This window comes from Rhinoderma darwinii, chromosome 13 (assembly GCF_050947455.1).
Source record: "Rhinoderma darwinii isolate aRhiDar2 chromosome 13, aRhiDar2.hap1, whole genome shotgun sequence".
Classification (NCBI taxonomy): Eukaryota; Metazoa; Chordata; class Amphibia; order Anura; family Rhinodermatidae; genus Rhinoderma; species Rhinoderma darwinii.
This window is the reverse complement of record NC_134699.1, coordinates 29,617,444-29,638,563: the sequence shown is the minus strand read 5'-3', so window position 1 is coordinate 29,638,563 and position 21,120 is coordinate 29,617,444. Positions and strand designations below refer to the sequence as shown.

The window sequence follows — 21,120 nt, the reverse complement described above, 5'->3', positions numbered from 1 at the left end:
TGTGTGCATTACCCCCCAGCTGGTGTTCAGTAGTCACGGTCTCTCCTGTGTACATTACCCCCCAGCTGGTGTTCAGTAGCCTGGTATGCACTACAGATGGATCATCTTTGCAAAGAAAGTCAGGGACAAGTCTCATGCTGAAATGTAAGTTTAATTAAGTAATTAAGTCATTAATTGGTTTATGTCACATACGTGGTAACAGTTTGTCTTATATGACTTTCAAGTTTGCATGGCACACGGAGTACTTCATCATTGATTTTTTGATTTTTTTATTGGTATGCCATATAAAAAAGGTTGCCTACCCCTGGTCTACTGGAATACTAAATCACTGTAAGCGCAATCCTTTCTTAAGTGGTAATAGGCAAAGCATTTTGGAATCTCATGTAACCCTTCCTCAGTCAAGCACCTATACAAGGTTTGATTTATAGTACATTTTACAAAAGTCCATACAACTTTTCTTCCAGTCTTATTTAGTCTTCATTTTTACCAGTTTTATACTGGAATGCCATTTCACAGGGACAAATAAAACTTTTTTTGAATTTTTACTCTTTCGGCTAATATAAACATGACCCAAAAATTACCTACCTATGTAAACATGATAAGAGAGTCACTTCCTCAAATACTACACATAACTGGGAATTCCTTCAATACACCGCACATATTATCACTATTTTATGTCACCTTCCTGACTTTTTTATTAGATTATGAATTTGTTCAGATAAACCAGGGATTATTATGTTCCAGGCTTTCGAGGATACATTTACACATCATTTTCTTAACATATTACTAATGAAGGCGTCCCCATATTTAGGCAAACTTTTATGTGTGTATCTGAGCCCTAGTGTATGTGTGTGTACCTAAGAACGGGAAATTAGATTATAAACCCTATTGGAGTCCAATATAAGTAAATTCATTGTACAGTTCTTCAGAACATGTCAGTACTACATACATGATCATTAATCAATAAATTATTCATGGCCCACAATTACTTTCCTTACATACTCCTGATAACCGGAAATTATTTTCGTAAAAGCTAAAATGACATGAAATCACCGTTTGTTTCATACTACCCTTGCCATATTTCGATAATTACATATTATTACTTAAGTTCTGCCATTGAGGCTACATTCACACGAGCGTGACATATTTTAGGCGCATAAAAAACACGCTTAAATCTGTTTGTGTGCGTTGCATTTTGCATCAGTGTGCTTTGCGAGTGGCATGAGTTTTTCCCGCACTCACCAGCACTTCTTTTTTTTTTTTCAATGTAATTGATGCGTGAAACACGGACAGCACACGGATGTGCATCTGGGTGCTGTCTGTGGTTTTCGTCCACCCATTGACTTCAATGGGTGGCTAGGTGCGTGAAAATGCATACATATAGGACATGTAGTGAGTTTCATGCAACGGACACTCGCTGCGTGAAAACTCACGCATGTGTGGATGGCCCCATTGAAATCAATGGGGCCGTGTGCTGTGCGTTGTTTGAACGCACAGCACACGGACGAGATTCAAGCTAGTGTGAATGAGCCCTTAATGTTTTACAAAGGTAAGATTAACCAGCATTCACTTCTATATACAATAAACCATATTTATATTGACTAGGGCAACTCAAAACATAGCCCTATACCAGATTTTGGAAACCGCTCCTGGTATGTTACATAGGGCTTACTTCCTTATACACTATGCATGGCATGACCTTGGCACTCTTTAATTGGCATGCTACATATGTTAACACCAGAAGGATAGAGGTCAATGATGAACATTACACATGGCTATATAGAGAAAGACTCATGTTAGTAACTTTAACCTCGTGGTAACCTAATTTCAGCCAATCTCCTATCTATAGAAGTACAATAACAACATATTCTAGAACATGAAGTACATGGGACACGCTGTTCTACAGAAACTCATTAAGCAGTGCAAACAACAATGCTCCAACCATATTTTTTTTTTTAATACAGCAGTAATATAACTGAACTTCTCTCTTTAAAAAAAAATAATCCCTTATAAAAATAAGATGAAAACATAATACTATAAAAAATATTTATTTGGGCAATGCAGAGTGGCATCATTCAATCCTTGTCAGGGGGTACTTTTAGTAACAATATGATGGGTTTATCCAGCCAGTGTATCGTGGCATTATTAAGGTACAGTACGGTGGTATTATTTAGTCATGGTAGAGTGTATGGGAGGATAATTTGTTCACTTATTGATGGTATTTTTCTACGATCCAGTTTTCTTTGACATGGGGCAAATTATTAGGTGGTGGGGATCAAGGCAAGGCGCATACTCTCATGAGAGGAAATGCTTCATTCGCTGTCCCAGCTATGAATCCAAATGCTCTGACTAGGGCTGCTAACATTGCCCCAGCTGGAAAGTTAAACAAAAAAATGGGGCATCTCTGCTGCTATTACAGCTTATTTCTAAGTACCTTTGAGCAGGGCCCCAAAGGTAGTTACTACATTGTTACTACAGCTGGGACCTTGCTCACAAGATCCTGTATACAAGTTCCGGACCACTGTATGATCCTGGCATCAGGACCATGTATACGCCGACACACACAATGTCCTACGCTTGCTAGGTTCAGGAACTTGTGAGCAAGGTCCCAGTGATAGTTCACTTGGGGCTAAAAACGGGTCCCATTATAGTACAGGGCCGAACTCGCTGGGACCCTGCCCAAAGTTATAAAGTAACAAGCTGCGGTCGATGGCAGTGGCAGGACATGGCAGCGGAGCTTAAGGACGGTGAATAGGGGTTTGGTCTTGGGTTTGAATAATTTAGGGGGTCGGAATTAATTTAGGAATCTGGTCTGGGGTCTGATTGATCTAGGGGTTTGGTCTGGGGTCTAAAACAATTTAGAGGGTCTTGTCTGGGGTCTGAATTCATTTAGGGGTCTGGTTTATAATCTGAATTAAATTTGGGGTCTGGTATGGGGCCTGAATTAATTTTGGCATTTGGTCTGGTCGCAGAAAAAATAGGTGCCGTGTGTGAGGAGAAGGTGGAGACTTCATCTAGGTGCACCATGGTGGAGGGAGATAGTAGAGCCTGCAGGAACAAGAATCAGCAGCCTGAACAGCAGCTCCAGTGCAATGACTTTTTTTATGTTGCCTCCCCCCTCCATGCACACCTACTGTCTTCCCCCTGCCCCTACATAAAGCACCTGTCAGGTTGTGCCTCCCCCAGTCCTCTCCTCCCCCCTAGAGAATCCTAGTCTCTGCCCCTCCACAGAGCCGTTGCCAGTTTGCTCTCACACCTGTTATATTTTGTTGAACCACCCTGTGAAAGTGATTAAAATAATGTTTAAATGAATCCATCTTGTGCAGCGGCCATCTTGTCTGGAGGCTTCATCTTGTTTCTTTTTTTATGAATAAGAAAGTTATTGCTCCTTTAAGACAAGTTTGTAAGTTATCTTTGGCCTTGGTTATCATGCGAAGCTTGGAATTAAGGAAAGAGGAGGGAGTGAGATCGGAGAGGGAGACACAGTCACATATGTATGTGAGTAGGACTCCCCTCATCTTAAAAGAATGATCTATTATATTCTTGCCAAGAGAGATAAGGCACCTGCAAACCCTGATGTGTGAAGAATTATAATAATGCATCTGGAATGTATCGTATGTCTGTAATTGGCTGAATTTGAAATATTGTCACATTGCCTCTGATTGGTTAACCTTAAGCCTACGCCCCTTTTGAATGATATTATTGTAATTGAGTTTGTCAATAAACCTCAGAGGAGAATTTTGAACAAATCAGCAACTGTGTGTTATTCCTCTCTCGATATATCGATAAAACTTGATTTGAACCTGGATAAATCACTGGAGGGCGGGTATCGATTGACATACCCATTACAAATTTCAGTACCTGCCCAGGTAATGATGACTCTGTGGCCGTATGAGTGCCCAGGAATTTCTGATGGCGGCCCTGCAGGGTGGCTTGTTGTTGCCCTACTAGCGAACCACCTTTAGCTACACCGTTGGATAAACATACAAATACTTTACCTAAAAAGAAACAGAAACTAGCAAAAAAAAATAAAAATTAAAAAGTCAACATGTGTAGGTGCACAAAGTTCTTTAGGGACTTTTGTTCAGCTCAAACTTGTCAATGGTGTTGAACGGTATCAGCTGACGTTTGTGATAACAATACGATATTTCATGAGATAATCCTGAAATCAACAGAGGAAGTGTTTATTTGATCTTTGGAATTTGGATGGGAAGTTTGTAATAAGATGTTGAAGCATAAGTGGATTTCACAAGCACAGCTGCAGGGTACTATACTATTTTCAATTTAATCTGTCCATAGTGTAAAGCTGGCCACAGTTGGCCAAGGTTGGTGAATGACAATTGTATACATATCAGAAAGACTTCTAATTTGTATAATACAGCCATGTGCAGATAGAATTTTCCATAAACAGTCGAATAATAGATATTTCGCATGAAAAAATAATAAATAAATAATAAATAGAGTCTATAGAGTATGTGTTTTTCTAGCTTTGTTTTTTTTAAAGGGTAACTAAATGTTTGACAAAATTCTGACATGTCATAGTGACATGTCAGAAGTTTTGATTGGTGGGGATCCGAGCACTGAGACCCCCATCAATCGCTAAAACTAAGCTAGTGTGCGCTCTCAGCCGCTTCATTTCTGTTCGGCCTTTTCCAGAAATCAATGTAGCGGTGTATGGACTCAATAGAAAGTCTATGAGCCCGTACTCCGCTACATCGGCTTTCCGTAAAAACCCGATCAGAAACTAAGCGGCTGAGCGCTCACATGAGCACTTCAGCCACTTCATTTTAGTGATTGGTAGAGGTCTCAGAGCTCGGACCCACACCAATCAAAACTTCTAACATGTCACTATGACATGTCAGAAGTTTGTCGAACGTTTAGTTATCCTGTAAAGGTATTATTTGGTCCATAAAACACATTGGGTATATAGGGCATCTGGATACCCTCTTAACTAGAGTCGGAAACACTCATTGATTTCAATGGCCATTGTTTGAGGTCTTCTTTGCTTCTCCCTGCGTCCAGTGGAGTCAGAAGTTTAGCTTTGTCAGCATATAGGTAGGAAGGCTAAAGGTAGTGATTTCCGCCAAGAAGGACTCATTTGGTGTATAATCTCAAAGTCCCATCCGTTGAATAGTTTAAAAGATAAAGACCAAGGATGTCATAGCACATAAGCAGAATTACAAAAACAAGGCCACATCTAAGCAGAGAGGAACAGCATGCTAATCATTGATAAGGAGAAGGCAGTCCGTGGCCAAAATGAGAAGATATGTTGGAAAATCAAGTGGTGAAATATTTGTTTGATATCTCTTGTTTGAAGAGTTGGAAGGGAGGGCGGCTTTGAGGAGAGACTATATAAGCCTGGTGCCATCAATGTACTTTGGTTTGTCACAGATTAAAAAAACCCTGTGTGCTAGGGACAACTTTGTAGGATGGAGGTGATCATGGACTTACTTCATGCTACAGGAATCTCTATAGTTCGATATCTGCAGGAGAACTTTATGTGTTTCCAAGACTGGTTTGTATTTGTCTCACATGCAGCTGATCTTAGAAATACCTTCCACATCTTCTTTCCTATATGGTTCCACCTGTGTGAGTCTGTGGGTATCAAACTTATATGGGTGGCTGTGGTTGGCGACTGGCTCAACCTTGTCCTCAAGTGGTAAGTACTCAACTGCAGCATCACTACCATTCCAAAACTTTCTAACAATATACTGAATTATATATGTTATTACTATTTACATGAGAATTATATTCTGTGGTGTTATATAGTAGCGAGTATTGGTCATATGAGATTACAATGTAATGAGAAATCCAACATGCGAAAAATGTAGATATGTATTATATAGATATATAGTAGCAATGAGCATTAAAGGTCAGCTATATATTTTGCGTACTTTCTCATGAAAGATGTATTCATCCTTCATACCAGGACAGAAGTCACTAACCTACCTATACTAGCTACCAAAAAATTCAGGAACCACCCAAGTATCTGTTAGATTCATATTGACACTTATTATTTCATGTTATGCATATTAAAGTAGTTTTCCAGGGCTTATATATTATCCGTAGGATAAGCCATCAATATTTGATCAGTGGGGGTCCAACCCCGATGCCCCCAACAATCAGTTGATTGAAGGGGAGCACCGAGTTCCCTTCATTGTTTACACAGGCACTTTAGCTTGTCTGAACAAAAGAGAAAAATTTAGGTCCGCTCACCACAATTAAGTCCGGCTGCCACGTCCTGTTTTAATCGGTGCTATCGGACAAAAGATCTACGTCGGAGGTAGGTATCCAAAAGAATAGAGATGGGCCCGGCCCTTGATGCGGTTAAAATTAAATTCTGCTTTATTGGTAACAAATTTAAAACCAAATAAACTAAAATCCCTGGTGAAGAAGGCTTACGCGTTTTGAACCTGTTGGTTCTTACTCATAGCTGACATAACAATCAGTTGATTGAAGGGGAGCAAAGAGTTCCCTTCATTGTTTACACAGGCACTTTAGTTGGTCGTTCACTTGAATGGGACTGAGCTGTTTAGTATTATCATCGATTTCTTTGTTTATAATTCTACTTAACAAACCAAACTATATGACATCTATCACGGACAGAGAGCATGGTTTTCTATCTGGCTCTGACCAGGTGCTCGGTGCAGAGCACATGTGTCACATACCATGTTCATGTACTTAGGGAATACACTAAGCACGTTCTCAGAAACTGCTGATATAATGGATCCATAAATAGTTACTGAGCAGAATTAATGGGGCTAACACAATATTGTTATTCATTTCCAAGAATAGAAATGAACAGTCTGCTAGATCGCCCCCATTTTCCACACCATCATCAAAATCTCGGTGTGAGGGAGACACAGCATATACACAGTATATAATATATACATATATATACTCTAATAAGAATGATATCTGCTTAATATATGTATTCCCACCATGTCTATGTAGGTTTTTCGACTAGTGATCAAAATAGAATTGGAATTAAAATATGAATTTACGAATTAAAACTTCCATTGAGATCTTTTTTAGACCTAAATAACTTCCCGCAGGTGTTTGAGTATGTTCAGAGCTCTATGTAATAATTTGATAGGTTATTGTTGCTATTAACTACTAGTAATCCAGTTTCTAGAGGTGAATAGGGCTGAGCTGCAATACCAAAAACAGCCTATGGACAAGAGCAGCGCTGTTTCTTAAAATAGTAGACCTTTTTATCTAGCTTATTTTTTATGCAGATCTATATAAGCCTAGCTTCTCTGTGCTCCTATTCAGTCCTGCAAAACATGGGACGGTTGGGATGTGTGCATCAGCAAAATACAGCCACTGTTACTATAAACCTGTATTCTGTCATTGCTGGCACACGCTGGCATATTGCCCATCAGTATCAAATTATATTAAGGAAAAAGTTATACATGTTTATATACATAAAATGGAGTGAATGAAAAAGTTTCCCACTGATTGAATTACTGTTTTTTCCCTACAGGATTCTTTTTGGACAAAGGCCTTACTGGTGGGTGCATGAGACATCCTATTATGGCAATGCCTCACCTCCAGGAATTATGCAGTTCCCAGTAACCTGTGAGACTGGACCAGGTAAAACCTCTTTTAGTGACTGGACCATGTTCCAGATTTGCCCAGGTGACCCTAAGGCCCTGTTCCCACAGAGTTTTTTTTGCAGGTGGAAAAATCTGCCTCAAAATTCCTTGAGGAATTTTAGGCAGATTTTGACCTGCCGGCAGAACATTTGTCGCATTTTTCGCCCGCGGCCATTGAGCGTTATGGGGAAAAGCCCCCGCAAAAAACGCGATCTCTGATATCAACGGGTGGTCAGAGACGGAAATGCCCAAAGAAAGGGCATGTCACTTCTTCTTCCTACCAGCATTTTTTACCTCATCAGCGTCTTGATATAAAAGCCCATCCTTTGAGCTAAAATGGCATAACCAACCACCCCCACCCCAATCCTGCATGGAGTTTTTCTGGTAAAGATTTCCTGCTTTCTTTCTAATCCCAGGAAGTCCATCAGGACATGCTATGGGGTCCTCATCAGTTTACTTTGTGATGACATGTGCTGCGCTCTCCCTCCTGCAAAATCACATCTCCTTGAAGAGCCGGTGAGTGATGAAGGAACTTGGGCTGAACTGTAAACAGTCCGTCTACTTACCTAATAAATGTCTTTCTTACATTACCAGTTTACAACATGTCTTTCTTCAAACAATGTGGCAGGAGAGAACTTTCTATAAGTAACATAAACATGGTCATTACATGGCAGTGATGATATTGTAAACTGCTGCTGGACAATGTCACCATGAAAAATAGCATTGAAGTCGACGTGTAGGTTCAGTTTGGACCTACTATTAAAAATATGGGCCCACAATTAGGAAAATTAAGTTATGGTAACAGGGTCTCCTGCTGCTGGGACCCCCAACGATCAGCTGTAATCTGTGGATAAGCCCAGCAACAAGTGTTTAAATCCACTGCAGCGCCACCACAGGGGAAATGAAGCATTACATAGCTCTCGATAGACTGTGAAATGCGTGGACATGCCAGGTAGAGATGAGCGAGTTGATTCCATACAAATTGAATTCGGTCCAAGGCCCCCTGCTCCCCCTGAATCAGCTCTGTCTGTAAACAGTGGACGACGGCGGTGATCCTGTTCATAGCTTTCAAGATGGTGGCGGTCACTACGGCGGTCATGTGATTTACTCACATAACCGCCTCCCCAAATGCCTGTCCTTCTGCATGCACAGCTACTGAATATTCTGCTGCCTATATCTGCGCATGCACAGAAGAACAGGCATTCAAGAAGGCGGTCATATGAGTCATATGAGGGCAATTGGGGTACTTTTAATTTGCGATGGACTTATTTAGAATTAATTTGAATGCCCGGTTTGATAGAATCATCCCAAAAACTCTAGTGCCTGGTCCTCCACAGCAAGAGAAAACATGGCTACTTTCTTCTAAAAGCATTGCCACATGTGCCCACAGGTTGTGTGTGGTATTGCAGCTTAGCCACATTCACTTCCATGGAGCTTAGTGCCACACCTGTCCATGGGTTGTGTCTAGTATTGCTGCTGTTTCTGGAAGAAAGCAGCCATGTTTTTCTATTCTGGTATAACCTCTTAAAGGAGACTAGATACCGTGCCCAGTAGCTTCCCATATACTAACATCTGGTCCAGTATACTGTTTACATTCAGACATCCCTGGATGGTTCCTTGTTAAATTTGCTAATGAATCTGCTCAAAACTATTGAGTAGATTTTGTGGTGGGTCCTACATATGACCAGTACCACCAGACGCAAGAGATATGGTGATCAATTAGCATATATACCGATTATTTTTCTTCAACCCTAGGTGTCAACGTTGGGCCTTGTGGGCTTTCTTCTGGGCCGTCCAGGTCAATGTTTGCCTATCAAGAGTGTTTGTGGCGGCACATTTCCCCCACCAGGTCATTGCAGGTGTCATTTCAGGTAAGTAGAGACTTTTGTGTTGAAAAACATGTACTTGGTAGGTTTTTCAAGAACAATATATTTATGTTTCAAAAAGGTTACGGTTTGGACCCTACATAAGATATGTCTGACTTGCAGGATATATCTGAATAGATAATGTGGACATGGTGTGGATTTAACTGTGAAGAACAATTTAATGATGGTCCTTCAATATTTATTTCAATATTCAATACCGAGCAAGTTGTCAACCTTATCTACGTATTGGTTTTGCTTCCAGGAATTGTGGTGGCCAAAGCATTTAATCATCTTCAAATTATATACAGCATCAACTTGAAAAAATACATCTATACCACTCTGTTCCTCTTCTCCTTTGCATTGGGGTTCTACTTGTTACTCAAAGCTTTTGACGTGGACCTTTTGTGGACCCTTGACAAAGCATCACATTGGTGTTCCAAGCCGGAGTGGATCCACATTGACTCCACGCCGTTTGCAGGTCTGATCAGGAACCTAGGTATTTTCCTTGGCCTAGGAATAGCCTTAGACTCTCAGATGTACAAGAACAGTTGCAAGGAGAAGCAAGGAACGCTCCGCCTCAGTTGTATCATAACTTCTCTAGTTGTTCTTCACGTCTTTGACTCGTTTGAACTTCCATCTGATGTGGAGATGGTCTTCTATGTTCTTTCTTTCTGCAAGAGCATCGCTGTTCCTTTAACCGCTGTAGGAATTGTTCCTTACTGTGTATCACATGTATTAAGGGCACAAGATAAGAAAGTCTTGTGAAGAATTGTTTTATGTGCCTACCGGATAAGACATTTAAAAAAACAACAACCTGTTGGTACGCCCTATTGAAATATGGATTTCATTATATGTGTAAACGTTTAATATCTTTCCGAAGTGTTTGTCGGATTTTGTGATTCTGTGTATCTAACATTCACAGTACAGCATGTATATTATGGATATGGTCTAGGCCGCATACTCCTAGGTCTTCATTTCTTTTTCTTAATGTTTAGATGTCGCTGTTATACTAATGTTTGTTTCACTTTTGCTTGCTAAAAAGCATACAGACCTCCTGCATCCCAATATCAGACATTACTCTCAAAATATCTTTGTCTTTAAAGTTGTATGAGATTAAAAAAACATAGCTATTTTTCCAGAAATAGTGCCACTCTTGTCCGCAGGCAAAGTGTGGTATTGCAGCTCAGCCATATTCACTTGAGCCCTTTAGTCTAACCAGGGGCACTTAAAAGGGGTTGCCCCACCATTAAATTTCATATTCATTGTAAAGATAAGAAAAAATTAATACTGTCTGCAATTTACAAGATGTTAAAAAAAACGATCCAGTCAAGAGTTATGACATTTAGTTACATAGTATAGCGCCACCTGGTGTTAAAAGTTTATAACAATGTGCACATCCAACTATTGAGCTGCGTGCTAGTGGACATACATGCTCACTCATGCTCCCCACAGCCAGTTCTCTACATAGTGATCTTCTGTTCACTGCAGAGCAGCCAATAGAAATAACTTTCTGTCCTGCTTGTCAGGGAAGAAATGGAGCCTCTGTAGTAGCATGGCAGTATAGCTGAGAGACTTCTTCTGCAGGGGTAGTAAGAAAGGACTATATTGTGAGCCCCCCCCTCCTTGCGTGCAACACAGATTAGCAGCAGCACCAAGGGGGACTATGGACTTTTAATATGATAGCAATATATAGGATAAACTCTTTAAAAAGTTTTGTAACTGACTAATGTTCCGGGGACGACCTCTGGTCATGGGCCCTTGGGCACTGCCCCAATACAGTCTGCCCCTGGGTAAAATCTACAGGCTTTATTTTATCCTTCTTCCCGACCTATAAGCACATTTCAGAGTCTCTGTCGTAGGGGATATTCATTCATAAAAATAAAGCTTTAAGATCAGATAAAAAGATGACCGTTTCTCAATTTTTAGTTCTATAGAGAAGTTATAACTATGCAGATTCCTAAAAAAAAATAAAAAAAAATATATATATATATATATATGTAAAAGAATCTGCAAATATATATATGAAAGTTGCAGCGATCCAGGGAAAATCGAGTGAAAAACAAGTGAAGTTGTATGAGCTCATATTAGTGCAACGTTTCAGCTCCACAATGGAACTTTTTTCAAGCAGCGATGCAGGTGAAGCGGATATTTAAATGGTGCAAAGAAATTACATTGTTAAATACAAAGTGCCAAGTAAAATGACATAGTGAGTATATCAATCAATAGATATGCATATAGCACATTATAAAAAGTATTGTATAAATGTATATAATAAAAACATTTGGTACAAAGCGCCCAGATTCATAAAATACAATGATAACAATAAATACATCAATTTACAATCAGTGCATACATATGTGTAAGGGGGGGGGACGACGACGATTGACCACTCACCAATCAACCGCAGCATTAGAAGTATACAATGTTACAACATAGTGTGATATGGGCATTGATCCCAGGAATACAAAACACATACTGAGCATGCCTGTAAAACGAAGCAAATCATTGGGCTGGAGGGACAACTCCCTCCCCCGTTGCCTAGTAACAAAACAAAACCAAAGTAGTCTATTGCTCAATGCACACACTCAGTTCATACAGGAAGTAGTGTGGCGGCCATGTTTGAAAGGGGAAACTGCCATTAAAGTGAAAACAGGAAGTATCGCAGTGGCCATCTTTCGGAAGACAAATAATGGGGGCCATCTTAGTGAAGGGAATCACCTATTTTTAATAGAGGGCATTAACATCCTAGCATAATAAGGTAAACTGAAGTGCTGTCAGCCATCTTAGATCAGGGAAAAACTCAAGGGCATAAGAAATAAAGTGATAACCATTATCTACACACTATGACATGGAGCACAGACAACTTCAAAAAAGAGGGCACAATTTGCAAAGGCAAAACATGGAAAAGAACTCTCTTGTTCTGGAGTCTTCTGGGTATTCCAGCGATCAGACTTTTATCAGGCTGATTGACATGTTATAAAGGGCTTTAAAGGGTAACTTAAACGTTTGACAAACTACTGACATGTCATAGTGACATGTCAAAAGTTTTGATTGGTGGTGGTCCGAGCACTGATACCCCCACCAAAAGCTCAAACGAAGCGGCAGAAGTGCTTACTCCGATACATCGGCTTTCTGGAAAAAGCCGAACAGAAACAAAGCGGCTGAGCGCTCACACGAGCGCTTCTGCCGCTTCGTTTTAGTGATTGGTGGAGGTCTCAGTGCTCGGATCCCCACCCATCAAAACTTCTGACATGTCACTATGACATGTCAGAAGTTTGTCAAACGTTCAGTTACCCTTTAATCAGAAAACACCTTTAGGCCTAGTTCACACAGAGTTTTTTGGAGTCTGAAAAATCTGCCTCAAAATTCCCTCAGGAATTTTGAGGCAGATTTTGACCTGCCGGCAGAACACTTGCTGTGTTTTTCACAGTGCTTTTCGGCCGTGGCCATTGAGCGCCGCGGGCAAAAACCGCCTAGAAAACGCTTTCTCTGCCTCTCATCGATGTCAATGGGAGGTCAGAGATGGAAACGCCTGAAGAAAGGACATGACACTTTTTTTCGTGGGAAAAAAATGCCTCCGCCTCTCATTGAAATCAATGGGAGGCAATTTTGGATGTTTTTGGGCGCAGTTTACCCCTCAAAAACAGCGCCAAACAACTCTGTGTGAACTCCTCCTTAGAGTTCATGCACACGGCCACATCACAGACCCATCTTGTCTGGTGGCGCCCATTAACTGCTGCCTTTTTGTCCCACCAATTTTATATGAAGTCACACAGATGTTTTCTCTAACAAATGCTGGATTATTCCTAAGGGTATGTGCACACGCAAACTCAAAAACGTCTGAAAATACGGAGCTGTTTCCAAGCGAAAACAGCTCCTGATTTTCACACTTTTTTGTAGCAACTCGCGTTTTTCGCTGCGTATTTTACGGCCGTTATTGGAGCTGTTTTTCAATGGAGTCAATGGAAAACGGCTCCAAAAGTGTCCTGCACTTCTTTTTCGCGGGCATCTTTTTATGCGCCATATTTTGACAGCGACGCGTAAAATGAAGCCTCGTGCGAACAGAACACCGTAAATCCCATTGCAAGCAATGGGCAGACGTTTGGAGGCGTAATGGTGCTGTTTTTTCAGGCGTAATTCGAGGCGTAAACGGCCCGAATTACAGCTGAAACCACTGCGTGTGAACATACCCTTAGAAGTATTGCTTCCATATGGTGGCACCCGGAGTGGCTATAGGTCCATAACACGCAACCATATGGACTTAATGTGCCGAAGTAAAGGGTCTGTACACATGGCTTTGCCGTATGCAGAAGAGAACAAAAAGATACTTGATGTAACCACCTCCTCAATGCCAATCTTGAGTAGGTAGTAAGACTTAACAGTCTAGAAGGATGCGGGAATTGGCCCATCTGCTTGGGAGAAGGTTTGGCAGAACGGAATAATTGTCCTGTCGCCGATCTGTTGGGTCAAGTGGTAGAATTGGTCCATGTGTTGAACCTTAAAATAAAACAACCCTCTAAAAATAAATCACTAGGGAATGATGTAATAAAAGAATAACTAGTGTGATCTGAAGGTTCCACTGATATCTGATGTAACCTGATGATGATGATGTCACCGGTCATACCTAATGTTTACATTTTGTTTAGTCGCTTATTAGATAAGCAATGCTGACATTTTCCATATCTATGTACTAGTGATGCAATTAGTTTGTTTTATTTGATGTTTCGTATATATTTTCATATGTATTTCATTAGAAAATCTCTCAATAAAGAAATGTTTTTGATAAGTGGTCTATTGAAATGAATCGCTGCATTAACATAACATTAACATCAAGGGCTCATGCACTCGCAGTGCACAGAGGCTATGGCTCCCCAGTTCTGCTAAGCGTCGGACAAATCACCTATGTACCCGACTCATCTGCACAGAGGCCCTATGGCTCCCCAGTTCTGCTAAGCGTGAAAATTTCCTATATCATCAATCGGCGCCAGTTTCGGGCAGTTTATCTGCACATGTAAGGGGACCCTAACTATATGATATACAGCACATTTCACTTGGCCTGCAAACCAAAAGGGAATTAGGAAATATTCTCAAACTTGGAAATGCTTTTCCAGTGTGAATTCAGTCTTAGGGTATGTTCACACGAGGGCGTCCGTAACGGCTGAAATTACGGGGATGTTTCAGCCTGAAAACATCCCCGTAATTTCAGCCGTAACGGCATGTGCAGGCGCTTGAACGCCGCGTCCATTACGGACGTAATTGGCGCTGCTATTCATTGGAGTCAATGAATATCCGCTCCAATTACGGCCAAAGAAGTGACAGGTCACTTCTTTGATGCGGGCGTCTATTTACGCGCCGTCATTTGACAGCGGCGCGTAAATTACGCCTCGTGTGAACAGACAAACGTCTGCCCATTGCTTTCAATGGGCAGATGTTTGTCAGCGCTATTGAGGCGCTATTTTCGGACGTAATTCGGGGCAAAAACGCCCGAATTACGTCCGTAATTAGTGCGTGTGAACATACTCTAAGTGCTACAAGAAAGTTATAGCCCTATCAGGACCTGACCACCATTTATAATCATACCATATTTTGAAGCCCTTTATACGGTGTAAGATCAAAAACAATTCAAAATCAAACAGTGGTCCAAGATTAAAACAGAAAGGTCAACATACAACAATATACAATATTTTACACTCACAAAAAGGAGTTAATAATTGACTAATTGCTAGTGCATAACTTTTTTGTGCCTACTATGCAGCGTATTGGAGTTTCTATCTGTTACTGTAATTAATTATGGAGGGACGTTAAATGCCCAGTATGATGTGCCCAGCCCTAATGTCTAATCATTGCCTTGGGAGATTTATTGGGGTGATATACAATGTTCGTGTGTACGAGGAAAATTGATTAACCCTTCTGTTTGTTGGATTAAGCCCAACATTGCAATGGTGAAGTTCTTTCCTTTAATTAACGTGTTGGTTATAATGATTCCTGGAGTTGTGTTTCCTCCAAATACGATGGTAAGGGGAATACATGTACCGTCATGTAACATACCACTCAGAATGTGACCTGTTCATAGATCACGTGAATAGTCAGCGCCTGGGCCACCTGGTCTTCCGTTAATGGGGAGAGTTTCATGCTGCAGGGAATGAAGATCATGCAGAGAAGACGTGATCTGTGCATTCTCTGTTCGTGCTCCTCTCACACCTATGTTACAATAGCCGGAGGCAGGATCGCTTCTGCTCTATCACTCCACCTTGACCTGATGTTTACCCTTATCTACTAGGGAAGATGTCTATTAAGAAATACTATAACTGTGCATTGTAAAATTATATTACTGTAGCAGTTTAGGTTTGTTTTTGCTGTAGGTTGTAGGCATCTGTACAAAATGGGTATAGGGCGCTGTTATTTATATAGATCCAACTTATACCTCAGTGCTTTACATCCGTCTCTTTCTCCCTGGTGCTCACAATCTAATTTCTCAGAAACACGTACCAGTACATACTATACATGCTAGGGACAATTTTGTAGCAAATTATGATTTCTGTTTCTGCAGAATGGGACGTAACTGGAGTAAAGCTGGCCATACACGAGATAAAGGTTGGCAGCCCTTGCTGATTTTGACATGAGGTTGAAAATGTCATGCGTATGCGGACCTCCTGAGGGTCCCCCAATGTCAGGTAAAAGAGGGATCGGGCATGTTGGACTTCAACATGCCCGATCCTTTGTTCTAGCGGGAGATATGCCGGCATTAAAGATGTCTGGCCGCTACTTATAGGGGAATAAGAACATGAATGCTCGACCAGGAGAAGTAGCTGATGGCTGAACAAGTGTTCAACTGACAACTACTTCATGTCTATGGCCAGCTGAAGGATTTGTTTACATCTGCGTCAAGGTCTTTCGTTTATAACAGAAAACTCGATGCACTTATAATGGGGTTCCATGGTGGTATCCATTGCTTTGACGGGAAGAATACTGCTGCATGAAGCAATATTCGGCCTGTCAAATCTGACGGAGCTTCTGACATAGATGTGAACAGAGCCTAAGCTTTAGAACTATATAAGAAGAGGGGGTATATACAAACTCCATGCACATGTTGCCCCTGGTCAGTTTTGAATCCAATACCCCAGTGCTTCTAGGTATTGAACTACCAAGCTGCTCATACAGATAGCATCACATAGCTAGATAGTTTTATTTCGCCCCAGACTATAATGTATATTAAATGGTTGTCTCCCTGCCCAGGACCTCCCTCTATGAGCCAGTGTATTATATACATTTATTATATTGTTACCATTTGGATGGCCACCATGTAATACTACATTTCCCCTGCAGCGACAGCTGGATCATATATTATAACCATGCTATCTGCATTATATATATATATATAGATTTATTAGTTGTCCATTCAATTCAATGATATAACTTATTAAACGTGTGACATACAAAATGCATTTATTTCATGAATTGAGAAACTTTTATTACAGTAGATATAGGTGGAATAATAGAATCACTCTGATCATCCATGTTTATCGATTTATTCATCGGGGTCAGACGGCTATTTTTGCTGCCGCTGGACAAACAGGAAGAACCGTGTCCTAGACGTTATGTTTCATCTCACGTGATCGATGCCTGCTGCTGACATCATGTCTCTAGGTTCGGTGACCTGTGACCCAGAAACCTTTGAAACGGGCCATATTGACTTTACATCTGTTTTTTAGCATTACATGTTATGTTTTCTGCTTGTTAAAATGGATTTTACACTTAAAGGCTATGTTCACACGGAGTATTTTGCAGGAGGAATATCTGCCTCAAAATTCCGTATGGAAGTTTGAGGCAGATTTTCCTCTCCCTGCACGCCGATTTTCGCTGAGTTTTTCGCGGCGTGTTTCGCCCGCGGCCATTGAGCGCCGCGGGCATAAAACACCGCGAAATACGCTTTCTCTGCCTCCCATTGAAGTCAATGGGATGTCAGAGGCGGAAACGCCCAAAGATAGGGCATGTCGCTTCTTTTTCCCGCGAGGCAGTTTTACTGTTCGCGGGAAAAAGACGCCGACGCATCCCATTTAAATCAATGGGAGGCATTTTCGGGCCGTTTTTGCCGAGTTTTGCCACGCGGTTTTCGCGTCAAAAAACTCGTCAAAATACTCAGTGTGAACATAGCCAAAGAGGGAGCACCCCCTCATATGGTAAAACACGGCACCGACTGCATCTTTGTAAATCATGGTATTACTCATTTACATCAGATTTATTTTTTCCCCAAAATTTATACTATTGGGGAACATGTAAAACTAGTGTAAGAGAAAACATTGATGTTGGTGGGCAACTGATCAGATTCTATTTTTCGTTTTTGCATGTGGGCGCCATGCGGCAGTATTACTCTTCCTTTTGTACATACTCCCTACACAATATAATTGTAGTTTTGTTGTTAACTTACAGACTTAATGTCATGCACAAATACACAGTAAGCAGTGAAGTCCCTGTTATTCCCAAACCTCTGTCTCTACCTACTTGTACGACCCGACCTAAACGACGGCGCACAACTGGGCGGCGTTCCCTATACTGGTACAAGTGAAACTGACAAACAGATAAGACAGAGACAGTACGAAATAACAAAGGGTCACCTGGGAAGTACACGGAGGGAGAGGCAGGGCAATTGCGCCGCGGATAAGTCCGGCGGAGTCAGGCAGGCAGGGTCAAACCGGGAGAGTACGGAAAAACAAAAGTCAGAAGGCAAAGAAAAGTCAGGAGTCCAGCCGAGATCAGGTCACAGGAAGTAAAAAAGCAAGTCGCTCAGGGGAGTCTGAAACAAGGGAAAGCACCAGGCAAGGAAACTCTAATTACAGACAAAGGCCAACTATCCCAGGCTGGGAGGGCGGGAGCTCAGTAATATCAGCCAGGCTTTGATTGGCCTGACGCTCCTGAGCTCCTATTGGCTGCAGACTGCCTCAGTCTGCCAGGCCGGGCGACACCCGAGCGAGGAACTCTCGAAGTCCTGGAGACCGAGGGAGCCGCAGGCAGAGAGTACGTGACAGTACCCCCCTTTTATGAGGGGCCACTGGACCCTCATACCCTGAACCAGGTTTATCCGGAAACTTTTTATGAAAGTTTTTTATAAGGGTCTGAGCGTGGATATCTCGGACTGGGACCCAAGTCCTCTCCTCTGGACTATATCCTTTCCAAGGGACCAGGTACTAGATAGACCCCTGAACCTTTCTACTGTCCAGCAACCTGGCCACCTCAAACTCCTGTACCTTGGGTGTCAATACTGGGACGGGGGGGGTTTTCCCTATGGGAAGGATGGGGGGAACAAATCTTTTAAGAAGGGTGGAATGAAACACATCGTGGATGCGGAAGGATGGGGTAATTTTAAGCGGAAGGAAACTATAGTTACATACAAAGGCCAACTATGCCAGGCTGAAGCAGGAGCTCCGGAACATCAGCCAGGCTTTGATTGGAGGTCTATTGGCTGCAGACTGCCTCGGTCTGCCAGGCCGGGCGACGCCCGAGCGAGTAACTCTCGATGTCCTGGAGACCGAGGGAGCCGCCCACAGAGATTACGTGACACTTAACTTTTAGACCAAGAGTAAAGGGCAACTTTGGCTGCACATTGGGGAGATGGCGTATATGCCGTGTGTCTAGAAAAAGAGTAGGGTTTAGTGAAAATGGGGTGTGACTTAAAATGGGGCGTGACAGGGTGTGCAAAAATCTTGGCACAAAATAATGGTCTAATGTAAGCTAACCAAGAGGTGATCTAACAGGTCTAGCAACATGCACCAATGTATCATACAGCGTGCGCCGCCTTGATAAATTGGGCGCACATTCTGCCTGCTTGGTCTAGTTTTAAACTAAGCTTAAAGAGGATCTGTCACTAGTTTAGTAATGCTCAATCTCCTAGCTAATCTGACAGGCGCTGTCACACTGATAATTCCAGTGAAAGTTGTGTCCTAAAATGTTTATAATTGTAAAAGTTATGAGCTTTTTTCTAAATATGCAAATGAGGCTATACTAGCCAAAGGGGTGGTAACACTGCTCTTTCACTGGTAGTGTCAACCAGTAACAGATGGGTCCCCAATATAACCTGCTGCTTTTTATCCCAGAGGATCTCTGTGCTCTGTTTAACGTCTACATTTCTCAGGCCAATAAAAGCCCAATAGAAATCTGCAAACTTTATGTGAGATGTTTTCTTTTCAAATAACAGGAAGACATTGATCTGAGAGCCCAGGACAGCCCCCAGGCATTCCTCTTACCAAAAAAGAAAAATGCCTTTAAAAAAGGAGAAAACACATAACAATTTTCTTAGTCCTAAACCACGGACACAATGTTTTTTTTCCGCCTCTTTTTCGCTGAATCCTGTTTAAACTGGAATTTTTCCCTTTTAGCAAGTGAACATAACAAGTGCCAGGTGCAAAAAAAAAAAAAAGAGGCAAATAGCCGAGAATGGAGTGTCCTAATGCTGGATACCGGGGGTGGGGGAGCTTTAGATAAGACATATGGACAATGGAAGACATAATGCTTATGAAAATCTTTCAATCACAGCAGGAGGCTCCTGTGGGAAGTGAACACATGATCCTGTCTGACATTAGATATGTCTGCTAAATGACATGGATCCCCCAGAGTTCAGCAAGTCTACAGAGGATACAATGCATCTAAATTCTTTTAAAATACAAAAGCTAAAATTCATGTAGAACTGTAAAAATAGTAGACGCTATGGAAATGCTACAATGTAGACAGCGGCCTCAGTCCAGAGGAGACTATGAGGCAGATTTACTAATGCTAAGATTTAGACCAGGCAGTCTGAAAATACGCCAAATATATCATAGTGATTCACGCTGTATTATACATTTTGGGCATCTTGCTAGACACTTTTCTTTTCCTTACACCAATTCTTGGTTAGCTTAGTTTTAGTTTGTCGCATTTTGGTGTATTTTAAGCCACCCCCTTCCCCGATAAGTCACACCCCCTTTTCTAGACACTTTTTAATGTGTCTAATGAGGTACCAACATCTGTTATTTTTGATGCATTTACGCAATTAATTAATTGAAATTGAAATGCGGCAATATTTGCCTAAATTTGGCACATTTTTCGACACATTCTAGACGCAGGCACAGTAATTAATCTGACCCTATATATGAATTAGGCAGTGGAAAGGGAAATGGGAAGTGCACGTAGCGTCCAGTGGGGCCCAAGAACAAAATGATAATGGGCCCCTCTATTCTGGAGATCAACGTTGGCACTATTCTCTCATGTTTGTCTGGGCTGTGTTAACATAGGCAGAAGGGGGGTGGGCTAGGTTCTCAGTGAGGAATTGCGGCTTGGGGGATGTGGTGGTTAATGCCTATATGGTAAGTTTATCACATGATGTAACATGGAGCACAGATTAAAACGTATGAAGTTCAATCTCCATATATTAACAACTATCACTTTTCTCTATAGAGTTTTGCATCATTTGTAACAATATTATATTACAGGTCTTTATAGAATTTGGTATAAATTACCCAATAAGTAACAAACCACCTGTGTCTTTATCTGTTGTACCATTGTTAATATTCGGCACCTGATTGGAGCACTTTTAGATTTGGGTTAAGTGATGTCATCAGTCGCTTGCATCACCAACATCTTTGCAGATGTAGCAGCAATGATGGCACAACAACTTGCCGATTCGT

General features: G+C 41.5%; 2 protein-coding genes across 2 annotated transcripts in view; both read left to right on the top strand.

Moving 5' to 3' along the window:
• RPL27 (ribosomal protein L27) overlaps positions 1–21,120 on the top strand; it is a 397,834-nt gene that overhangs the window by 296,552 nt on the left and 80,162 nt on the right. The gene's annotated exons all lie outside the window — the stretch shown is intronic.
• Positions 5,191–14,249, top strand: LOC142666152 (glucose-6-phosphatase catalytic subunit 1-like). The gene is made up of 5 exons (XM_075846108.1): positions 5,191–5,659; positions 7,487–7,596; positions 8,015–8,114; positions 9,354–9,469; positions 9,726–14,249. The coding sequence occupies exons 1-5, from the start codon at positions 5,430–5,432 to the stop codon at positions 10,226–10,228; spliced, it is 1,059 nt and encodes a 352-aa protein (XP_075702223.1). The 5' UTR covers positions 5,191–5,429; the 3' UTR covers positions 10,229–14,249.